The sequence below is a fragment of the Ricinus communis genome, chromosome 8, assembly GCF_019578655.1.
Source record: "Ricinus communis isolate WT05 ecotype wild-type chromosome 8, ASM1957865v1, whole genome shotgun sequence".
In the NCBI taxonomy this organism is placed as follows: domain Eukaryota; kingdom Viridiplantae; phylum Streptophyta; class Magnoliopsida; order Malpighiales; family Euphorbiaceae; genus Ricinus; species Ricinus communis.
The window spans coordinates 11,844,236-11,861,343 of NC_063263.1; the positions used below are offsets into that span (position 1 = coordinate 11,844,236).

General features: G+C 34.7%; 3 protein-coding genes across 10 annotated transcripts; 1 reads left to right on the top strand and 2 right to left on the bottom strand.

Moving 5' to 3' along the window:
• The first annotated feature begins 534 nt into the window (after nt 1-534).
• Nucleotides 535-3,304, top strand: LOC8273049 (eukaryotic peptide chain release factor subunit 1-3). Its single transcript, XM_048378135.1, has 2 exons — nt 535-777; nt 1,649-3,304. The coding sequence occupies exon 2, from the start codon at nt 1,687-1,689 to the stop codon at nt 2,995-2,997; it is 1,311 nt and encodes a 436-aa protein (XP_048234092.1). The 5' UTR covers nt 535-777; nt 1,649-1,686; the 3' UTR covers nt 2,998-3,304.
• A 1,441-nt stretch (nt 3,305-4,745) lies between these two features.
• On the bottom strand, nt 4,746-11,323 carry LOC8273050 (acetyl-coenzyme A synthetase, chloroplastic/glyoxysomal). Of its 2 annotated transcripts, XM_048378605.1 has the most exons (19): nt 11,104-11,323; nt 10,415-10,698; nt 10,163-10,312; nt 9,903-10,058; nt 9,696-9,818; nt 9,445-9,613; nt 9,277-9,359; nt 8,741-8,842; nt 8,515-8,603; nt 8,323-8,413; nt 7,860-7,973; nt 7,246-7,322; nt 7,083-7,161; nt 6,834-6,902; nt 6,555-6,730; nt 6,327-6,383; nt 6,060-6,150; nt 5,875-5,973; nt 4,746-5,447 (listed from the first exon to the last, which is right to left on the bottom strand). In XM_048378605.1, exons 1-19 carry the CDS (start codon nt 11,135-11,137, stop codon nt 5,262-5,264), a joined length of 2,229 nt encoding a protein of 742 aa, XP_048234562.1. In that variant the 5' UTR covers nt 11,138-11,323; the 3' UTR covers nt 4,746-5,261. The 2 variants fall into 2 exon arrangements, with proteins under 2 accessions (XP_048234562.1, XP_025012023.2); XM_025156255.2 differs by lacking the exon at nt 11,104-11,323 and having other exon boundaries at nt 10,415-10,885.
• A 514-nt stretch (nt 11,324-11,837) lies between these two features.
• On the bottom strand, nt 11,838-16,140 carry LOC8273052 (pentatricopeptide repeat-containing protein At3g26630, chloroplastic). Of its 7 annotated transcripts, none has more exons than XM_048378609.1 (3): nt 14,725-16,140; nt 13,183-13,347; nt 11,838-12,941 (listed from the first exon to the last, which is right to left on the bottom strand). In XM_048378609.1, exons 1-2 carry the CDS (start codon nt 15,873-15,875, stop codon nt 13,233-13,235), a joined length of 1,266 nt encoding a protein of 421 aa, XP_048234566.1. In that variant the 5' UTR covers nt 15,876-16,140; the 3' UTR covers nt 11,838-12,941; nt 13,183-13,232. The 7 variants fall into 7 exon arrangements, with proteins under 7 accessions (XP_048234566.1, XP_048234568.1, XP_048234567.1 ...); XM_048378611.1 differs by lacking the exon at nt 13,183-13,347 and adding an exon at nt 13,572-13,718 and having other exon boundaries at nt 14,725-16,137; XM_048378610.1 differs by adding an exon at nt 13,572-13,718 and having other exon boundaries at nt 11,838-13,347; nt 14,725-16,137.
• Between the last annotated feature and the right edge of the window lie 968 nt (nt 16,141-17,108).

Here is a 17,108-nt window from a genome sequence, read left to right on the forward strand (position 1 = left end):
AAAGTGTAGAAATCATTGTAAATATGGAAGGGGCACAGGATAATCATTAGTCAGTTTGAATCTTGTTAAATGAAGAGAATATATATATATTACATTATAAGTTATTTTAAAATTCAATATATAGTAGTAACATAAAAATCATAATTCTTTTCATTTGTACATGATTCAATTAAAATTTCCAGATAAAGAAAAAATAAATTTATTAACTTATACTCTTCTTCATAATATATGGCTAATGTCAATTGGAAAGTAATCTAAGCAATATTTTATTTTTAAAAATTGAAAAGGATCGAGTTTAAATGTTTTTAATGTCATTTATCAATATTTATTATTAAAATATAAATTTTCTTTATTTTTAAAAATAATACCACAATCAACAAACAGCTTTCTTTCCATAATTCTTTTTCGAATTTCAGAGAACGGTGACCGAATCCCGACAGTGAATAAATAGGGCAAAATTATCCCTCGAATTATTAACATTAAGTGCTGAATAACAAACAAAGATGTTGAACGGTGAAAAGATTGAAAAAGAGAGAAAGAGTTAAGTCAGGGGCAAGTGCGGGAATAACAGGATAATATATAAAATATTAAAGAAAAAGGAACAGTGATAAGCAGAACTCTGGACATTACAAACCCTAACTTAGTGCATTTGACTTTATCTGACTTTTTTTTTTCTTTTGTAAGAACACAAACACAAAAAAGGAAAAAAACAAGGAAAAGAAAAGCAAGACACCTAACTAACGCTCTTTGTTATCAGTCCAATCCAATCTCTTGCAGGTAATTTTATCTTCAACTATTGTTTTGATTCTTGCAACGATTCGTTTGATTCTGTGGCTCTTCTTTTTCAGAAAAGATAATTTTTTTGATTGTCTCTGTTAGGATCTACATATCTTGCGTTCTTTTGTAGGTTTCCTGCTCTGCTAATGCTTGTCAAATTGTTTTAGTTTGTTTAAATTGTTAGCTTTCAATCTAAATGTTGTGTCTGTTATCCTAATTCAAATCTTAGTGATGAAGAGTATTCTTATTTACAAGGATCCATGTAGGGCAGCTCTTGAGATCCAATCAGAGAGTTATAATAATTATAATAATAAAGTATTTTTCTGCACCTGGAAAAATTATTATAATATTAGGCCTTTTCTAGATATCTATACTAGATTTTGTTCACTCTGATCTTCATTTTTGAGATTTATTCCTGTTTGTAATTTTTATAGCCTAATTCTGTCCCTTCTTTTTAGTATCAAAACTATGCATTAGCTGAACATTTTGTATGATCAAAGTGTTTTTACACAATAGTTCTTCTTAATTTCGATGTATGGAGTCTATATTGCTAAAACCTTACAATTTGAGTAACCTTGTATGTAGATTGATATGTAAGAGTGTTTTGTTCTCTGTACTGCTTTTCTTTTCTTTCTTTTTTTACCTAAACGCAAGCGTGCATATTATATGGTTTATTTGAGCTTTCAGTTTTTGGAAATTATAAAACTAGTTCGTAATATGAATTCCAGGGATAATAGTATAAAAATGCTGCTATGTGCTTTTTCACTTGTTACTCTTTCGATTGTTCAAAACTACTCATTTTAATGGCCCCTTTTATTCTGTTGGATTTGTTACCTGTCTGACTAATTTTTATTGTAACGTACCTGTGTAGGCGAGTATATAGTTGTTTGGGGTTCATCTTCTCTCAAAATGGCTGATCAGGAATCTGATAAGAATATTGAAATATGGAAAATCAAAAAGTTGATTAAGGCATTGGAGTCTGCGAGGGGTAATGGTACAAGCATGATTTCTCTTATAATGCCTCCTCGTGATCAAATATCTCGTGTCACTAAGATGTTAGGCGATGAATTTGGAACTGCTTCCAACATTAAAAGTAGGGTCAACCGTCAGTCTGTCTTGGCTGCCATTACATCTGCTCAACAGAGGCTGAAGCTTTATAACAAGGTTCCTCCCAATGGGCTGGTGCTTTATACTGGAACTGTTGTTACCGAGGACGGCAAGGAAAAGAAGGTGACAATAGATTTTGAGCCTTTTAAGCCTATTAATGCATCACTTTACCTTTGTGACAACAAGTTTCATACAGAAGCATTGAATGAACTCTTAGAATCTGACGATAAATTTGGTTTTATTGTCATGGACGGAAATGGCACTTTGTTTGGGACATTAAGTGGTAACACTCGAGAAGTGCTTCATAAATTTACTGTTGATTTACCAAAGAAGCATGGAAGAGGAGGGCAGTCTGCTCTGCGTTTTGCTCGACTTCGTATGGAGAAACGGCACAACTATGTTAGAAAAACTGCAGAGCTTGCCACACAGTTCTTCATCAATCCTGCTACCAGTCAGCCAAATGTTTCTGGTCTGATACTGGCTGGTTCAGCAGACTTCAAGACTGAGTTGAGCCAATCAGATATGTTTGATCCTCGTTTACAAGCAAAGATATTGAATGTTGTTGATGTTTCTTATGGAGGAGAGAATGGTTTCAACCAAGCCATTGAACTGTCAGCTGAAATTCTATCAAATGTAAAGTTCATACAGGAAAAACGCTTGATTGGGAAATACTTTGAGGAGATCAGCCAGGATACTGGAAAGTATGTCTTTGGTGTAGATGATACATTGAAGGCTTTAGAAATGGGTGCTGTTGAAACCCTTATTGTGTGGGAAAATCTGGATATTACCCGATATGTGCTGAAAAACAGTGTTACAGGTGAAATAGTTATAAAGCACTTGAACAAGGAGCAAGAAACTGATCAAAATAACTTCAGGGATGCAGCCAACTCTGCGGAGTTGGAGGTTCAGGAGAAGATGCCCTTGCTTGAATGGTTTGCCAATGAGTACAAGCGTTTTGGTTGCTCACTTGAATTTGTTACAAACAAATCTCAAGAGGGATCACAGTTTTGCAGAGGATTTGGTGGAATTGGGGGTATTCTTCGCTACCAGCTTGACATAAGATCTTTTGATGAGTTGTCTGATGATGGGGAAGTCTATGAGGATTCAGATTAGAAATGCATTCTCCATGTTGCGGGACTATGTGAAAGCGTGTAGCAGTGTGATGGATCAATGTGACTGTGTGGCTTAAAATTCACAAAAGTAATTTTAGATTTTGCTGCTTTAACATGTTCTTACTTTTACTTCCCATCATTTGGACATTGAAATGTTTCAGTTCTTCCCCCAATTTTATTTTCGTATCTCTGGATCTTTTTCACCCCCTCGAGTGATTGAGATTTTGTGCAAGATGATGAACTATTTATGGTTATTTTCTGTGCGGACTTGATACAATAGAGTAGAATAATTGTTTTTGCTTTGGAAAGATGAAAAATCTAGTGCCGAATTTGATCTTCGATACAGAATGTAGATTTGATGGTAATCTTGCAAATGCTTGGACGCTCTATGCGGTAATGAGCATTTTTTGCTATTTCATAAGAATTTTTCGATTAGATTCTGCTTTGTTCTTATTAAACGAGTTCTTTCTAAAAGCTTGTTTCTGCCCCTTCGAAAAAGGTCATTGCTTTGTGGTGTTTACTTTTCTGTGTCTCAAGATCCCACAATTACTTCCACGTGTTTAAACATAAGGCTGTTTCAGGAGCTGTAGAATGCTAGCATCTCTTGATATAGGAGCATGGTTGTTGGGACATTGTATTGAAATCATGCCCGCTCATTTAACGAAGTTCAAACTCTATAAAAAGTTCATTTGAGCTGATTTAAACTTAATTACTATAACGAAATAATAGAATTTAACAAAAATATTGTTTTTTTTTTTATAAAAGTTGATGAATAATTAATTTATAATTTACATTTCAATTTCAATTGAACTCGATTAGACTAATGAAATATGAACTAATTATTAATGTTTAGTTTAAATTTAACTAAATAATAAATGAGCCCAATTTAAACTAGCTAGAGAGACAACTCACTTTGATTTTCGATTTGATTACAGCCGATCTTTGAGATGCTCGTCCAACAGTCACAAACTTATGTCTACTCTGATGCACATTTTTGCAAAATTGTTGTTCCGACCTAAATCAAATGGGAAGTATCTCTTTTCTTTCCCTTACAATGCATACTACCTCGCCAATATTTCCAGATCGGAAAGCGGCCTGCTTAAAAGTTACTCCCAGTTCATGTGTTTCCTTTGTCTTTGTCTCTTCTCCATGGTCAGGGAATCTAGCCGTTCAGAGTGAAAAATGTTCGTATCATAGGACTAAGAAATTGTTTCTGTTTGCCTTGTGTTTTAAGTAATTATTTCTTTTTTAGGAAAGGACTGTTGTTGGAGCCGAAAAGGCGAAAACCCTGGTAGCTACTTCATTTAAAACAGTTCTGCACAAGTAAGAATACAACCTGCATCATTTTCAGGCTAAGAAAAGTTGCTTCATGTTATTATTCTTTTCAAGTAATTCCGACAGTCTTTTGTACTCATTTTCTATAAAAACAGCTGAAGAAAAGGTAGAAGATCCTTAACTTTTAATATATCTTATCAAACATCTGAATTCTATTTTTATAATCTTATAAACACCTTTAATTTTTAATTTAATCTAAAAGACATCTAAATTTTATTTTTTAATAATATTTAAGCACTTGTAAATAATACACATAAATATATTGAACGAAGTTATATGTCAAAAAATATTTAAATATTATAAAAAAATAAATTAATATATCTATTAGATTATATCAAAACTTAACGGTGTTAAAACACTACATTATTCATGCCTAAATATGGATTGGGCCTGAAGAAAAAGAAGAAGATAAGATAAACAAAATGAAAACGAGCCATGGCTCTGGCTGTAGTTCATATTCATTACTTTCGACTATCCTATAACAGGTAAATTACATTGAATAAGACAGAGCTGGACACACTTTGTTAAGCATGTAAATCGTTTAGAGACTCCACGACTTGCCTGCATTATTGTCTTTATTATTATTCTTTCCCTTGCACTGAGCCTGCATTACTGAGTTGAAAATACAAAATGTAACAATGTGCGCAAGTAAATACTACCCTCGGAAGGACTATAAGCATCTGGATCCAGCCCAAATCTGTTGTGTTGAGTATACCTATAAGTTTCACAAATTCAAAGCAAATGTTTCTTAGTACGCACAAACAGTACATTTGGGCCAAATTCAAAATACTTATACTCAATTCCAGGTAACCCAGTGCAGCATGTAACAGTGAAGGACAATCAAATTTTAAAAAATTCCTCTATAGCGGACCAGTTCTGGTGAAAGCTGCCAATAGAACTGAGAAACATCTTAGAAATAAGTTAGGAGCTTCAGCTATCAGCAAGTGCTATAAGCTGGTCAACCACATTTGGATCTGCCAGAGTGCTTGTGTCCCCAAGTTCATCTAACTGCCTGGAAGCAATTTTTCTCAGAATCCTCCTCATTATCTTTCCACTTCTTGTCTTCGGAAGGCCAGGAGCCCAGTGAATTTTGTCTGGTGCTGCAAATGCTCCTATCTGAAATGCAGAACAAATAGGTTTCATAGAATGTAATTGATAAATACATGTATTTAGATGCAAACTCCTTAAAATTCCAGGATTTCCTTGGTAGGGAAAAAGGAGAGGTGAGAGAAAGTTGCTAAGTCATAAAGTCTGGAGTCGCCTTACTCCACTCAGGAAGGACCTGATCTGTGTAGACTCTTGTTTTTGGTTTGGACAAATGATACATCATTATAAAAACAATAAAGATGAGCCCGGTAGTCCACTTTTGCATCAAGTACGTGCAACATGCATGCACGAATTTTTAAGTTACGTAAATACACATTGGAAAGGTTTGACTGTTCAATATGAAGTACCGGATACACTAATTGCAACATGGGTCATGCATTATGCATCTCGGAAACAAGTCATCAGACTAAAGAAAAATGTTGGATCAAGTACATACTTGATTTCGGACTGTGAGGATAAGACTTTTTCGGAGTTCTTCACTGTAAGAAACGCCCTCCACAAGTGTGACAAATGCATAAATGCCCTGTCCTTTAACCTAACAGCAAAAAAATATAAAAGTTTGAGCCAACTATTACCGATGCTTTTAGTCTCTCCGACTCTCTCTCAAACACACAGTGGTACCTCATGCTCAACGCCAACTACAGCAGCTTCTGCACACTGGGGATGAGATACAAGAGCAGATTCCACTTCTGCTGTGCCAATACGATGACCACTGCACATATTACCAAGACATCACAAAAGTTCATTACAGTTGATAATTGCAAATTCCAACTAGAGAGAGGGAGGGGAACCACAACAGTTACCAACTCTGCATTTAAGTCCAATAATACACTTGTCAAGATATAAAAGGGACAACAAAAGAGAACATTTACGATATCCAACAGCTACCTAACATTGATAACATCATCGACTCTTCCAGTAAGCCAGTAGTATCCATCCTTGTCCCTGAAACATTGACATCAATCATAAGTCCTTTGGCAGAACCAGTGTCATGGCCAGACCACACCAAGGAAAACAAAGGTTATGGAGTCCAGACCAGAGTCATTGTTAAGATCTACAATAACATATTAATGTTTGGACAGAAGAATTATGATCACAGTTATAGAAATAACATGCCTGCTACAGCCATCACCACTGAAATAATAGCCAGGAAATGGCTTGAAGTAAGTGGTTTCATATCTTTCGTGATCGCCATAAAGAGTTCGGAATGCCCCAGGCCATGAGCTTTTCACACAGAGATATCCACTACACTCTCCTTCAATCTCAACACCCTTTTCGTCCACTATCACAGGCTACAGTTGCATCAAGAGGACTGATCAAGCACAAGAAATGAATATAGAAAGGAAAAATAAAAGGTTAAAAAGACGAAAATATAAGTTTGATTTTGTTAAGAACCTGAACTCCAAAGAAAGGAAAGGTTGCAGAACCAGGCTTCTGTGGCCAAGCACCTGGTAGTGGAGTAATCTGACAGGGAACCGTACAATTATTATTAAGATACTGATAATGGAGATTGTGAACAAAATATATGCACATTTCCTATATAATATAAAATCAAAGTACAATGAAGCCATCAACAAAATAAAATTGAAGTAGCATATTGATGGCAGAGTATGAATAGCAATTAAAAGAAGATAAATCAAATACCATAAAACCACCAGTTTCAGTTTGCCACCAAGTGTCCGATATAGGGCATCGTGAATCTCCAACTACATTGAAAAACCACCTATAAGAAACAGGAACATATCACAATCTGTACGAAATAAAGATGAAGTTTTTGTATCAAGCAAACTACGATAGAGGTAATAACCTCCAAGCACTTGGATTAATAGGCTCGCCTACACTTCCAAGGATCCTTAAGGATTTACGTGAATAGCGAGTAACATACTGCACAATCAGAATAGATGCTATTAAGATTCATTCATGTATAAGAGCTTCTATGTGCACGTATGCACACACGTGTATATGATAACAATTGATGATATAAATACAGGTTCTACAGTCCCTAAAATGGGACACACTATAAATAATATTAAGAAAAGTAGACTTAGAAAACACACGGCTAAAAATTTCAAACAGAGCTCTTTCATAGAATAAAAACATATAGAAGTAGATTTCATTCACAAATTACTTCCAAGTTGACTTCCTACAAATCCTCATTCCACATTTAATTTAAGTTAACAAAACTGCAAGGATAAATAAAAGCCAAAAAGCACATGTATTCAAGGATCAAAATACATATAGATTTCAGCTTAGGAGAAACTATGACTACAGATTGTGAAAATTCACAAAAAAAAAAAAAAAAATATCGAACCACTCCATACAGCTTGGCAAAGGCATTGTTAAACTAAAGTTTACTTGGCCACAGAACAATTATCATAAAAGTCTCATAGATTTTCATGTAAGAAAAGAGAAACATCTTGCCTCATCACCATCACGCATGAGGGACCGCACCAATGTGGGGGCAGTGTAAAATATTGTCACTCTGAATTTGTCAACAATATCCCAACAGCGTCCAGAATCAGGATAATTGGGAGCCTGCAAGCAATATGCTACTAATTATTCTTTTGTTGATTTCTAATATAATTTGCTCCATAAAACAAAGTAAAATAGATTGTCAAGCAAACTTCATAAATTACATTGTATGAAAAATAAACTCAAATTTGCATGCCAAGTTTTGTTAAAATATTCTTCATCCTTTCTACATAGCCTGTACTTTCCCATTTGTTAGGCTAACTTTTCTCCCATGCCAAATCAAAATGCCAGAACTAGAATAATTGGATCATAAAAAATTGTACCTATGACATTTCTTTTCTGGGACATTACATCAGCTGGCAAACCTAAAATGTTAATGGACAAACCAGTTTGTAAGTTCAAACTAAGTTACCCCTTCAAAAATGACATTAGTTGCTCCATTGAGCATCGGTCCATACGTTACATAGCTGTGCCCGGTGATCCAACCACAGTCGGCTGTGCACCTGATGTACGGCAAATTCTCGGTCAATTTCAAGATGCTATTAAGCTACTTTGAATTGAAACTTTAAGCAAACAATACCAATTAGTTGGAGTTTTTTCATACCAGTAGACGTCAGATGGCTTATAATCAAATGCATACTTGAATGTTGTGGCAGTGTAAACCATATATCCTCCAGTTGTATGGAGAACACCCTTAGAAAAAGAAAATAAAAGGAATAATAAGAATAAAAGGACAAGAAAAATATTAAAGTACCGAAAAAGGAAAATAATGGATATCAGCAAAGAGGAAAGAAAATACGAATTTTTATTGATCCAAGGTTTGTGGGCACCTTTGGCTTTCCTGTGCTCCCACTAGTATATAGCAGAAAAAGTGGATCTTCTGCATCAACCCACTCCACTTCACAAGTAGTTGGATAATTAGGCACAAAATCCTGAAAGATAAATTATCATTCATCAAAACTCAAAAGATAGTTACCTCAGTTATTCAAATCATTGAAAATGTACGTATTAAATATTCAGTAATATGAGAATGAGGGGATTAAAATTGAACCACACTCTAGGACTCATAGCCATGCAACTATCTTATAGTAACTGATTGGCAATTCACTTCAAAATTTCTGTCTAATAATATGAATATTACAAGGGTAGCAATTTATAACTATAAAATTTCTGAGCGTCTTCAGATCTTTCTACATTTTTCCATTCTTATTTCTTTGATATACTGATATGTCCCTAAATCTGAAATTGACATTGAAGACCTTAAATAATATTTTAGGCAAGGTCGCGGAATGCACAAGACATCTGCTGTACACAAATATATGCCTCTTTTAAGTTATATGTTAAATGAAGGTGCTAGAATACTAACCTGCCACCATACATCTCTTCCATCCTGCCATTTAGTGCTTTCCCTCTTCATAGCAGATAGGTTTTCATAGGTCAAACATACACCTGGTGAATTAAGAAAAGAATCATACAAAATGTGATGGAGATGATCGTGCTTAAACCACAAAGAATATATCTTACTTTTACATACCGACAGAAACACCATTTTTAGCAGATTCGACAAGGGCAGCATCAACTATGTCCTTAAGGGGAATAACTTTAGAACCTCTTTTAACAGCATTGCAAGTAATTACAACTTTTGGTTTGCAATCCACAATTCTTTGAGCAAGAGATTCAGAAGAAAATCCAGCAAACACAACCTGAGGGAATGAAAAGGTCTGAGACATAGGCATCTGTTAAGCAAGAACTTTGAAAGACACATTTAAAGCTATGCTTCAGTACCGAGTGAACAGCACCAATGCGGGCACAAGCGAGCATTGCAATAGGAAGTTCCATGAGCATAGGTAAATAAATCACAACAGCATCACCCTTCTTAACACCTTTATCTTTCAAGTAATTGGCTAGCTAAAAAAGAGCATTTATCATCATTTCTCATGTTTACTTATAAATAAATTACAATAGAGAAAAAGCAAGAGAAAGGGAGAGAACCTGGCAAACTCTTTGAAGAAGCTGAGAATAGGTTAAAGAATCCTCAGAGCCAGGCTCATTAGGCTCCCAATAAAGAGCAATCTTATTAGCATTTCCAGATTCAACATTTCTATCCAAACAGTTATAACAAATGTTGGTGACACCTCCCTTGAACCACTGCACATATTTTATGAAATACTACTATTGTCATTGACCATAATCATCAGTTAAATGCAGCTGCTTATTCAAATATAAATTTACAGTATAGAAACAAAAATGACCTCGATCTTGATACTCCCTTGGCGAACATCAAAATTCTCGGAGCAAACCGGTTGACCTTGGCCCCACCTCTGTTTCCAGTAAAACTGAGAAGCAATCTCCGACCAAAATCCTGCCGGATCTTCAATGGACTTCTTGTACATCTCCAAATACTGATCACAAAAAACATTTTGAACAATAATAACCATTTGCATTGCTACTGAAAAAACTGGAAAAAGAAATCGATTACAATCACTAGCCGACACGTGATTTACCTGTTGAGGAGACGACAGAAGAGCTCGTCGTGAGAAGTCATCGTTAGGAAAAACAAGATCGTCCTCTTCAGAAGCTAAAGATTCTCCTAATATAACGGCGTTAAGACGAGGAATTTTACCAGCACCATTCGGCAATGTCGCCATTGACTCCACATGTCTCAGGTGATTCTCCGTCGTTTTCAGATTATGATTCGCCATCCAGATCTCACTGCGGCGGCAAACAAAGGCGGCGGTGGAGGAGGAGGAGAAACGCCGAGTCACCGAAATTGAAGGTTTGACTTTGACTAAAGAAATATCAAGAATCGCAAAAGATATTTTAGCAGATACAACAGCTTCAGGTGCCCCTACTACTGCTCCTACGACTCCATATCCATTAAAACCACTATAAGAGAACGTGTGCACCATTTCATTTTCTGATATTACCTTTTAACTAATTTTTTATACGCTATTATTAATAATTAAACAATATTAATAATTAATTATTTGGTTTAGAATCATCAAACAGACTGTAGATAATTAAAATTCCAAAGTCAATAGCTTACGTTTTTCATACAAGTGACAATAACTAAAATTCTAAATATTATCATCATCATATTGTCACAAAAATATATATCATCATTATCATTATCTCTTATCTTATTGTTTAAGGTATGTATATATCTAGAATAATAGAAATGTCAAAGGCTAACCTGGTGGTGATAGTGAGCTTGTTGCCGGCTTCATAATCACTCCAAAGAAGTTTTTTCTTTTTCTTTTTCTTTTTAAAGTGAAGAGAAATTAAATTATATTTAAAGTGAAAGCAACATGCAAAATTAAGGTATTACTTTGATAACAAAACTTACTCACTCTATTGACCAAGTATGGTGCTACCAAATTCTTGATTAGAATTCAAGAAATTTGCTAAGTGAGAGAGAGAGAGAGAGAGAGAGAGAGAGAGAGAGATGGTGAGAAATTTAGAATTCAAGAAAATTTGCTGAGAGAGAGAGATGGTGAATGTGTGAAAATTGAGGGAAGGAGTGTTTTTTTTTTTTTTTTTTGGAGATGATTCCTAAGTTAACAACTTGAAGTTATATTGGTTCTTTTTGATATTTTTCTTGAAAAAAGGTTTAACCCATTGTTTCTCTTTTTTTGTCCTTATCTTTGTTTTGCTTGTTTTGCTTGCAGTCTTATCTCTAATACAATTTGGGTAACCAAAACTACCTCCCATGTTTCTTGCTGACTTCTTTTTTGACTGCTTCTTCTTTTCTTGAAACTCTCCACCAGTTTGATGGTATATACATACAAACTGTCCCACTCTTGATGCATGGGCGCTTTGCCTTTCTTGTTCTTGCAGCAAATCACCTCCTTGTGACCAACTCAGTTTTGACACGTACAAAAATTGCTCATAAAGACAGTGCGGTTTCATGATAAAAGAGATTTATAATCAGCAGCCAATATGGATATGAAGTTTAATATCAAAAACCATCTATGAGTATCATCCAAATTACATTCGTAGCGCACACAATTACAAATTACCTAATTTGCTCATTAGGCCAGTAATTTTCAACAGTAGAATGCGAAACTAATGATACAGGGAGCTTAAGAATTCAAATATCCATATCCCATTTCGGGTGTCCTGAATAAAAGTGTTTTCTTGGCGTCTTACTCAATTACTGTTGCACCTCCTCAAAAATGCACTGGCTATTGGCAAGCTGACCACAGCTCCATCTCCTGAAGTTGCTTTACCATTTCCCACTAAAGAGTCTCCCTTTACTATAAGAAACAGCATACAGCAGTGGAAATTTGTGTCTGGGAAGGTGAAAGTGCAAAGCTCCTTCAGCGTCTGAGCCCTTAAATCATAAGAAACAATAATTCCAGGTATTCGAAGATATAATGTATCCAAATGTTCATCGTAAGCACATGGAGACACAAAGTATGGCTTCCAGCTTTGTCTCTGTCGAATATGGGAAAAGATTGCTGGGTTCAGTGACATCAGTGTTTTGTGCAGAATGCTGTGACTTAATTTCCACTTGAAGTTGTTAGGATCAGGACGGCTGTTGAAGGAATGATCATTGATGAGAATCCAGGTGTGAATTCCTCTAAAATCTGAGTAGCAATAGTGTACATGCCCCCTGGACTCCCATAAGCACTGCCCATAACTCATGGAATACCAGGACCAATCTTCAGAATAATTTGGCAATTTAATGAGCATACATTTCCCATGGTTGATATAATATATGAGCAAGTTTCCACCCAATTCCCAATGCAAAGCTCCATTTGAGAAGAGAGGATTTGTGCTGAGAGTGGGAAGCTCGGGAGGTAGACGGATCATGGAATAGTATTGCCTCCACATGCCAGTTTGTGAGGAGAAGATCTCCATCTCCAGAATATCACTGCCTCCAGCAGCACCAGCTGATGATGATCCTGCAATACATACTTCCACATCTTTAATACTGAAAATACGTACAACTTGATAGTGGTGACCATTCAAAGCCAAGCCAGTCCTGATACATCTTCTGGCAATCTGAGGTTGCGGAAGAACTACAAGCTGCTTAGAAAAGAGATTCAAGACATTATAAGAAATGGAGTTGTCTCTAACACTTGAAAACAAAAGCAAGCCATTGCATGAAGCACAAATGTTGTAACTTGTTTCAGTACAAAAACTCAAGGCTTGATTCACAACGGCAGATCGTTCATCATTCAGATCAAGGAAAACATACTGAGCAGAGCCATTACTGAACAAATAGTGGCACATAAGTCCAACGGTATAATCTCTATTAATACTCAACTTGGAAAAGGAGGAGATCTCCATACTTTCTGATGTGGTAAAGCTTCTTTTTTAACATGCAGCAGAATGATAACAATCTAGTAGACTAAATAAGGAAGATGGGTCACTGCCAATCAACCAATCCAGCAAATTTGTTGACATGAGCCCACAAAAATAGCCACTAAGCCTACAAGAAATAATACACAATTTGATACTTACTGTCAACAGGTTTCATAGCAATTCAAACCTCAAGTAAAGCTTTTCTTTTAATATGAAATAGAAAGGTGAAAATCTAGTAAACTTCATGAGCAAGAAATGGCCCACTACCAGTCAATCAAGCAAGCAATAATGGTTACATAGTTCAGAAGTAATTACTAGACACAAAGATACAAACACGACTTCGATGCTTACAAGTTAAGTGAGCAGGTTTCATTGATTTTTCCACCGAGAAGGACTTGTTTAGCACTTCTGCATTGGGAAATATTAAATAGCCTTTTCTATGTCCCTTTCATAATGGAGATGTTATACGTGACAGCAGATGATACAAACATGCAAACACTACAGACAAACCATCAGTAGAAGTCAGGAACAAGATCAAGCACAGCATTATCATTATTATAGTTATAACTTCAATAGCATAAAAGGAATAACAATTAAGGCCAATGTACTCTATAAAGGGTCTTCATTCATTGGGGATTTTCATCAATTAATAATTTAGATCATGGAAGCTATTTGCAGAAAAGGAAAACAAAACTGGATCCAATTGTAACACACTAGAAGATTCAATAGGATCACAAGTTTGAGGAAGCAAGGAGTAATTTCTTTCAAAATGATAAAGCTAGAGACATCTCAACAGTGGAACTAACTGATGTCTACCCTCGAAAATCAAATAATTAAATAATTGACTTTGCACATCAATTTGACTTATTTAAATCCATGCCACTTGTACATCTATAGAATTTCATGTTCTTAACTATGAACAAGGTACAAATAATGGACATAAAAAGCCAAAGCAAAAGAGTTATATGGCTACAAAAGCAATGAGATCTAGCTGTGGAAAGCACCCTTCCCTGCCAACCCTGCCCACCTTCCTCTAAAAATCAAGAGGGGGAAGAAAGCCCAACCTCACTAGTTAATGCGGGTGTATATGTGTGGAGACTAAAGCTTGGTTGTCTGGCTCCTATAGAATATAATGTTGAACATATTTGTATAACATTCTTGTTTTGTGTCTCATTTAATAACCATAATGTGGCCAGAAGTGATCCATTAAACTCAGCCAACATCCCATTTGAAGCACCAAAACTGATTTTGGGAAGAAAAAGGTGTCCCAATGCAGTGCAAATCCTCATGATGCTCAAAAAAATTCTCATTTTCAGCATTACTATCAATGATACTTGGCCAAACCAGTGCTGCTGCTGGATTGCTATTCAGCTTCATCGGCATGGAGTTCACTAATTCACTAACTTCATTCAACATAGCAGCACGAGTATAAAGTTCAATCATACATGTATAATGTTCTAACATGGGTGTAATTCCGTAGTGCTCAGTCATATATTTGAAGTACCTATAACCCGCTTCTACATTATTCGTGTTCACACAAGCAAATAAAACACCAACAAATGTAATTGCATCCGGCCTGACATTTGCCTCCTCCATCTGTGCAAAAAGAGCAAGGGCCTCCTTGCCAAACCCATGCACTCCTAAGCTAGTAATCATTGAATTCCAAGTAGCCAAGCTCTTCTTTTGCATCTCCTCAAACACTTTCTTGGCATCCTCTATACTACCACATTTACTATACATGTCAATAAGAGCAGTCCCCAAGAAAACTCCAACTTTAAATCCATTTTCTAAAGCATATTCATGAATCCGTCTGCCCAATTCAAGACTACCCAATTCAGTACAAGCTCTTAATAAACCAACCAATGTAAACCCATTAGGCCTCACATTAGCAAGCTGCATTCTTTGAAATAATTCAAAAGCCTCTTGAGGCCGTTGATTCTTCACATACCCATTAATCATAGCCGTCCAAGAAACAACATTTCTCATTGGCATTTCATCAAAAGCCGCACGGGCAGTATCTAATTCTCCACAAGCAACAAGTCCAGCAACAAAAGTAGTCCACGAGACAACACTTCTAACAGCCATTTTATCAAATAACTTACGCGCATAATCCAAATCTCCACATTTGAAATAAAGATCCATCAAAGTGTTGGACAAAAAAGTATCTTTCCAAAACCCAGTTTTTATAGCAAACCCGTGAACCTCTTTTCCTTTATCAAGAGCAGAATGATCCAAACAAGCTTTAATAACAAAAGGAAAAGTGAATTTATCAGGTGAAAAACCCTCGCAAATCATGAGATTGTAAAGAAGAAGAGCTTGTTGAGAGTTACCGTTGTAATTATAAGCTCTAATCATGAAATTCCAAGTAAAGGTATGTGGGTTTTGAATTTGATCGAAAATAAGAGTGGCATAATCAACTTTTTGGTAAGAGAAGCATAAACGAAGTAATTTTCTAACAAGTAATTGATCATCAGAGAGGTTGTTTCTAATGATTTTAGCTTGAACGAGCTTGACATGAGTGAAATTAGAGCATTTCTGAAGCAAATTTAGAGCTTCTTGAGAACCAAACTTGGGTTTATTATTGGAGTGATTATGAGTGTGAGAGTTGAGAAACCGAGCATTCTTAACCGGAGCAGATGAAAGACATGCAACCATTATAGTTTCTTCGACTCTGGGTTTGTAGTAATCGAATTTACTTGTAATGAAGGATGTTCAACGATAATCCTTCTTCGGCCTCGTACAGAATAAGTATTGGAAGCCTAGCATTCTCTTTTCTTTTTTTGCTTTTCGATATTTTTGAACGTTAAGATTCTCTAATAAGCAGGATTTGAGAAATTCTTGTGCTGGGATTCAGAAATTGGGTCAGCCAAGTGGCCAACCCTCATTCAATCAAAAAAAAAAAAAGTGGCCAATCATCGTCTATAAGGTATGTGAGGTTGTCATTTCGTCGAACTTAATGAAAAGATTTGTTTTCTTTCACAGGTTTTTTTCTTAAAGAATAAATATAGATATCTATCAAAGAGAATTAATAAATATATTTTAATACAAAAAATAAAAATAAATAAAAATATTAAAAAATATATGTAAGAAAATACTCTTAACAATCATAACTTATATTGATTGGTCATTAAATTACAATCTATATAAATAATACTTCATCGGTGGCACTAAATCACATATCGACTTTATAAATATTTTTTGATAAATTTGATTATTTGAATGTCGAATTTAATTTTTTTTTCTCTTCACCGATTTTATACGGGAAAAATTCAACATTCTTGTAATAAAGAACCATAAATTTCCAATAAAATGACTCAAAACTTTCATAATGGAAAAACCATAAAAATATTAATATTTATTAATTAATATTAATTAATAAAAAAAATCGATGCCGATCTAAAAGTGATCACCAATTTGCCAAGAAATAAAACTTTAATAAAAAAATACTACATTCACTTCAAGATATAATTTATCTCTTATATTTTATGTACCTTAATTTATAATTTATTTTTGATATTATTAGTTTAATAAATAAATTAATACTTTTTATAGATTAATAAATATCATTATATAATAATTAATTTTATTTTTAAATGTTAAAATTATTATTTTAATAAAGAAAATATTTTAAAAAATAACAAAAAAATTTAGTTAAATTAAATAAAATATAAATGTAACTTAAAAGTAAACTATCTTATAATAGAAAAAATAACTCAACAAGTAATTACTAGATATTTTTAATTTTAATTTTTTTACCAGTATTGTAAGGATAATAATTATAATCGACAACTATAGTATATTTATTTTTTCAAAATAACGGCTTCAATATTTTGGTTGCATATGACTATAGAATGCATCTTCAAACTAATAGATAAATCTTTCTATTTG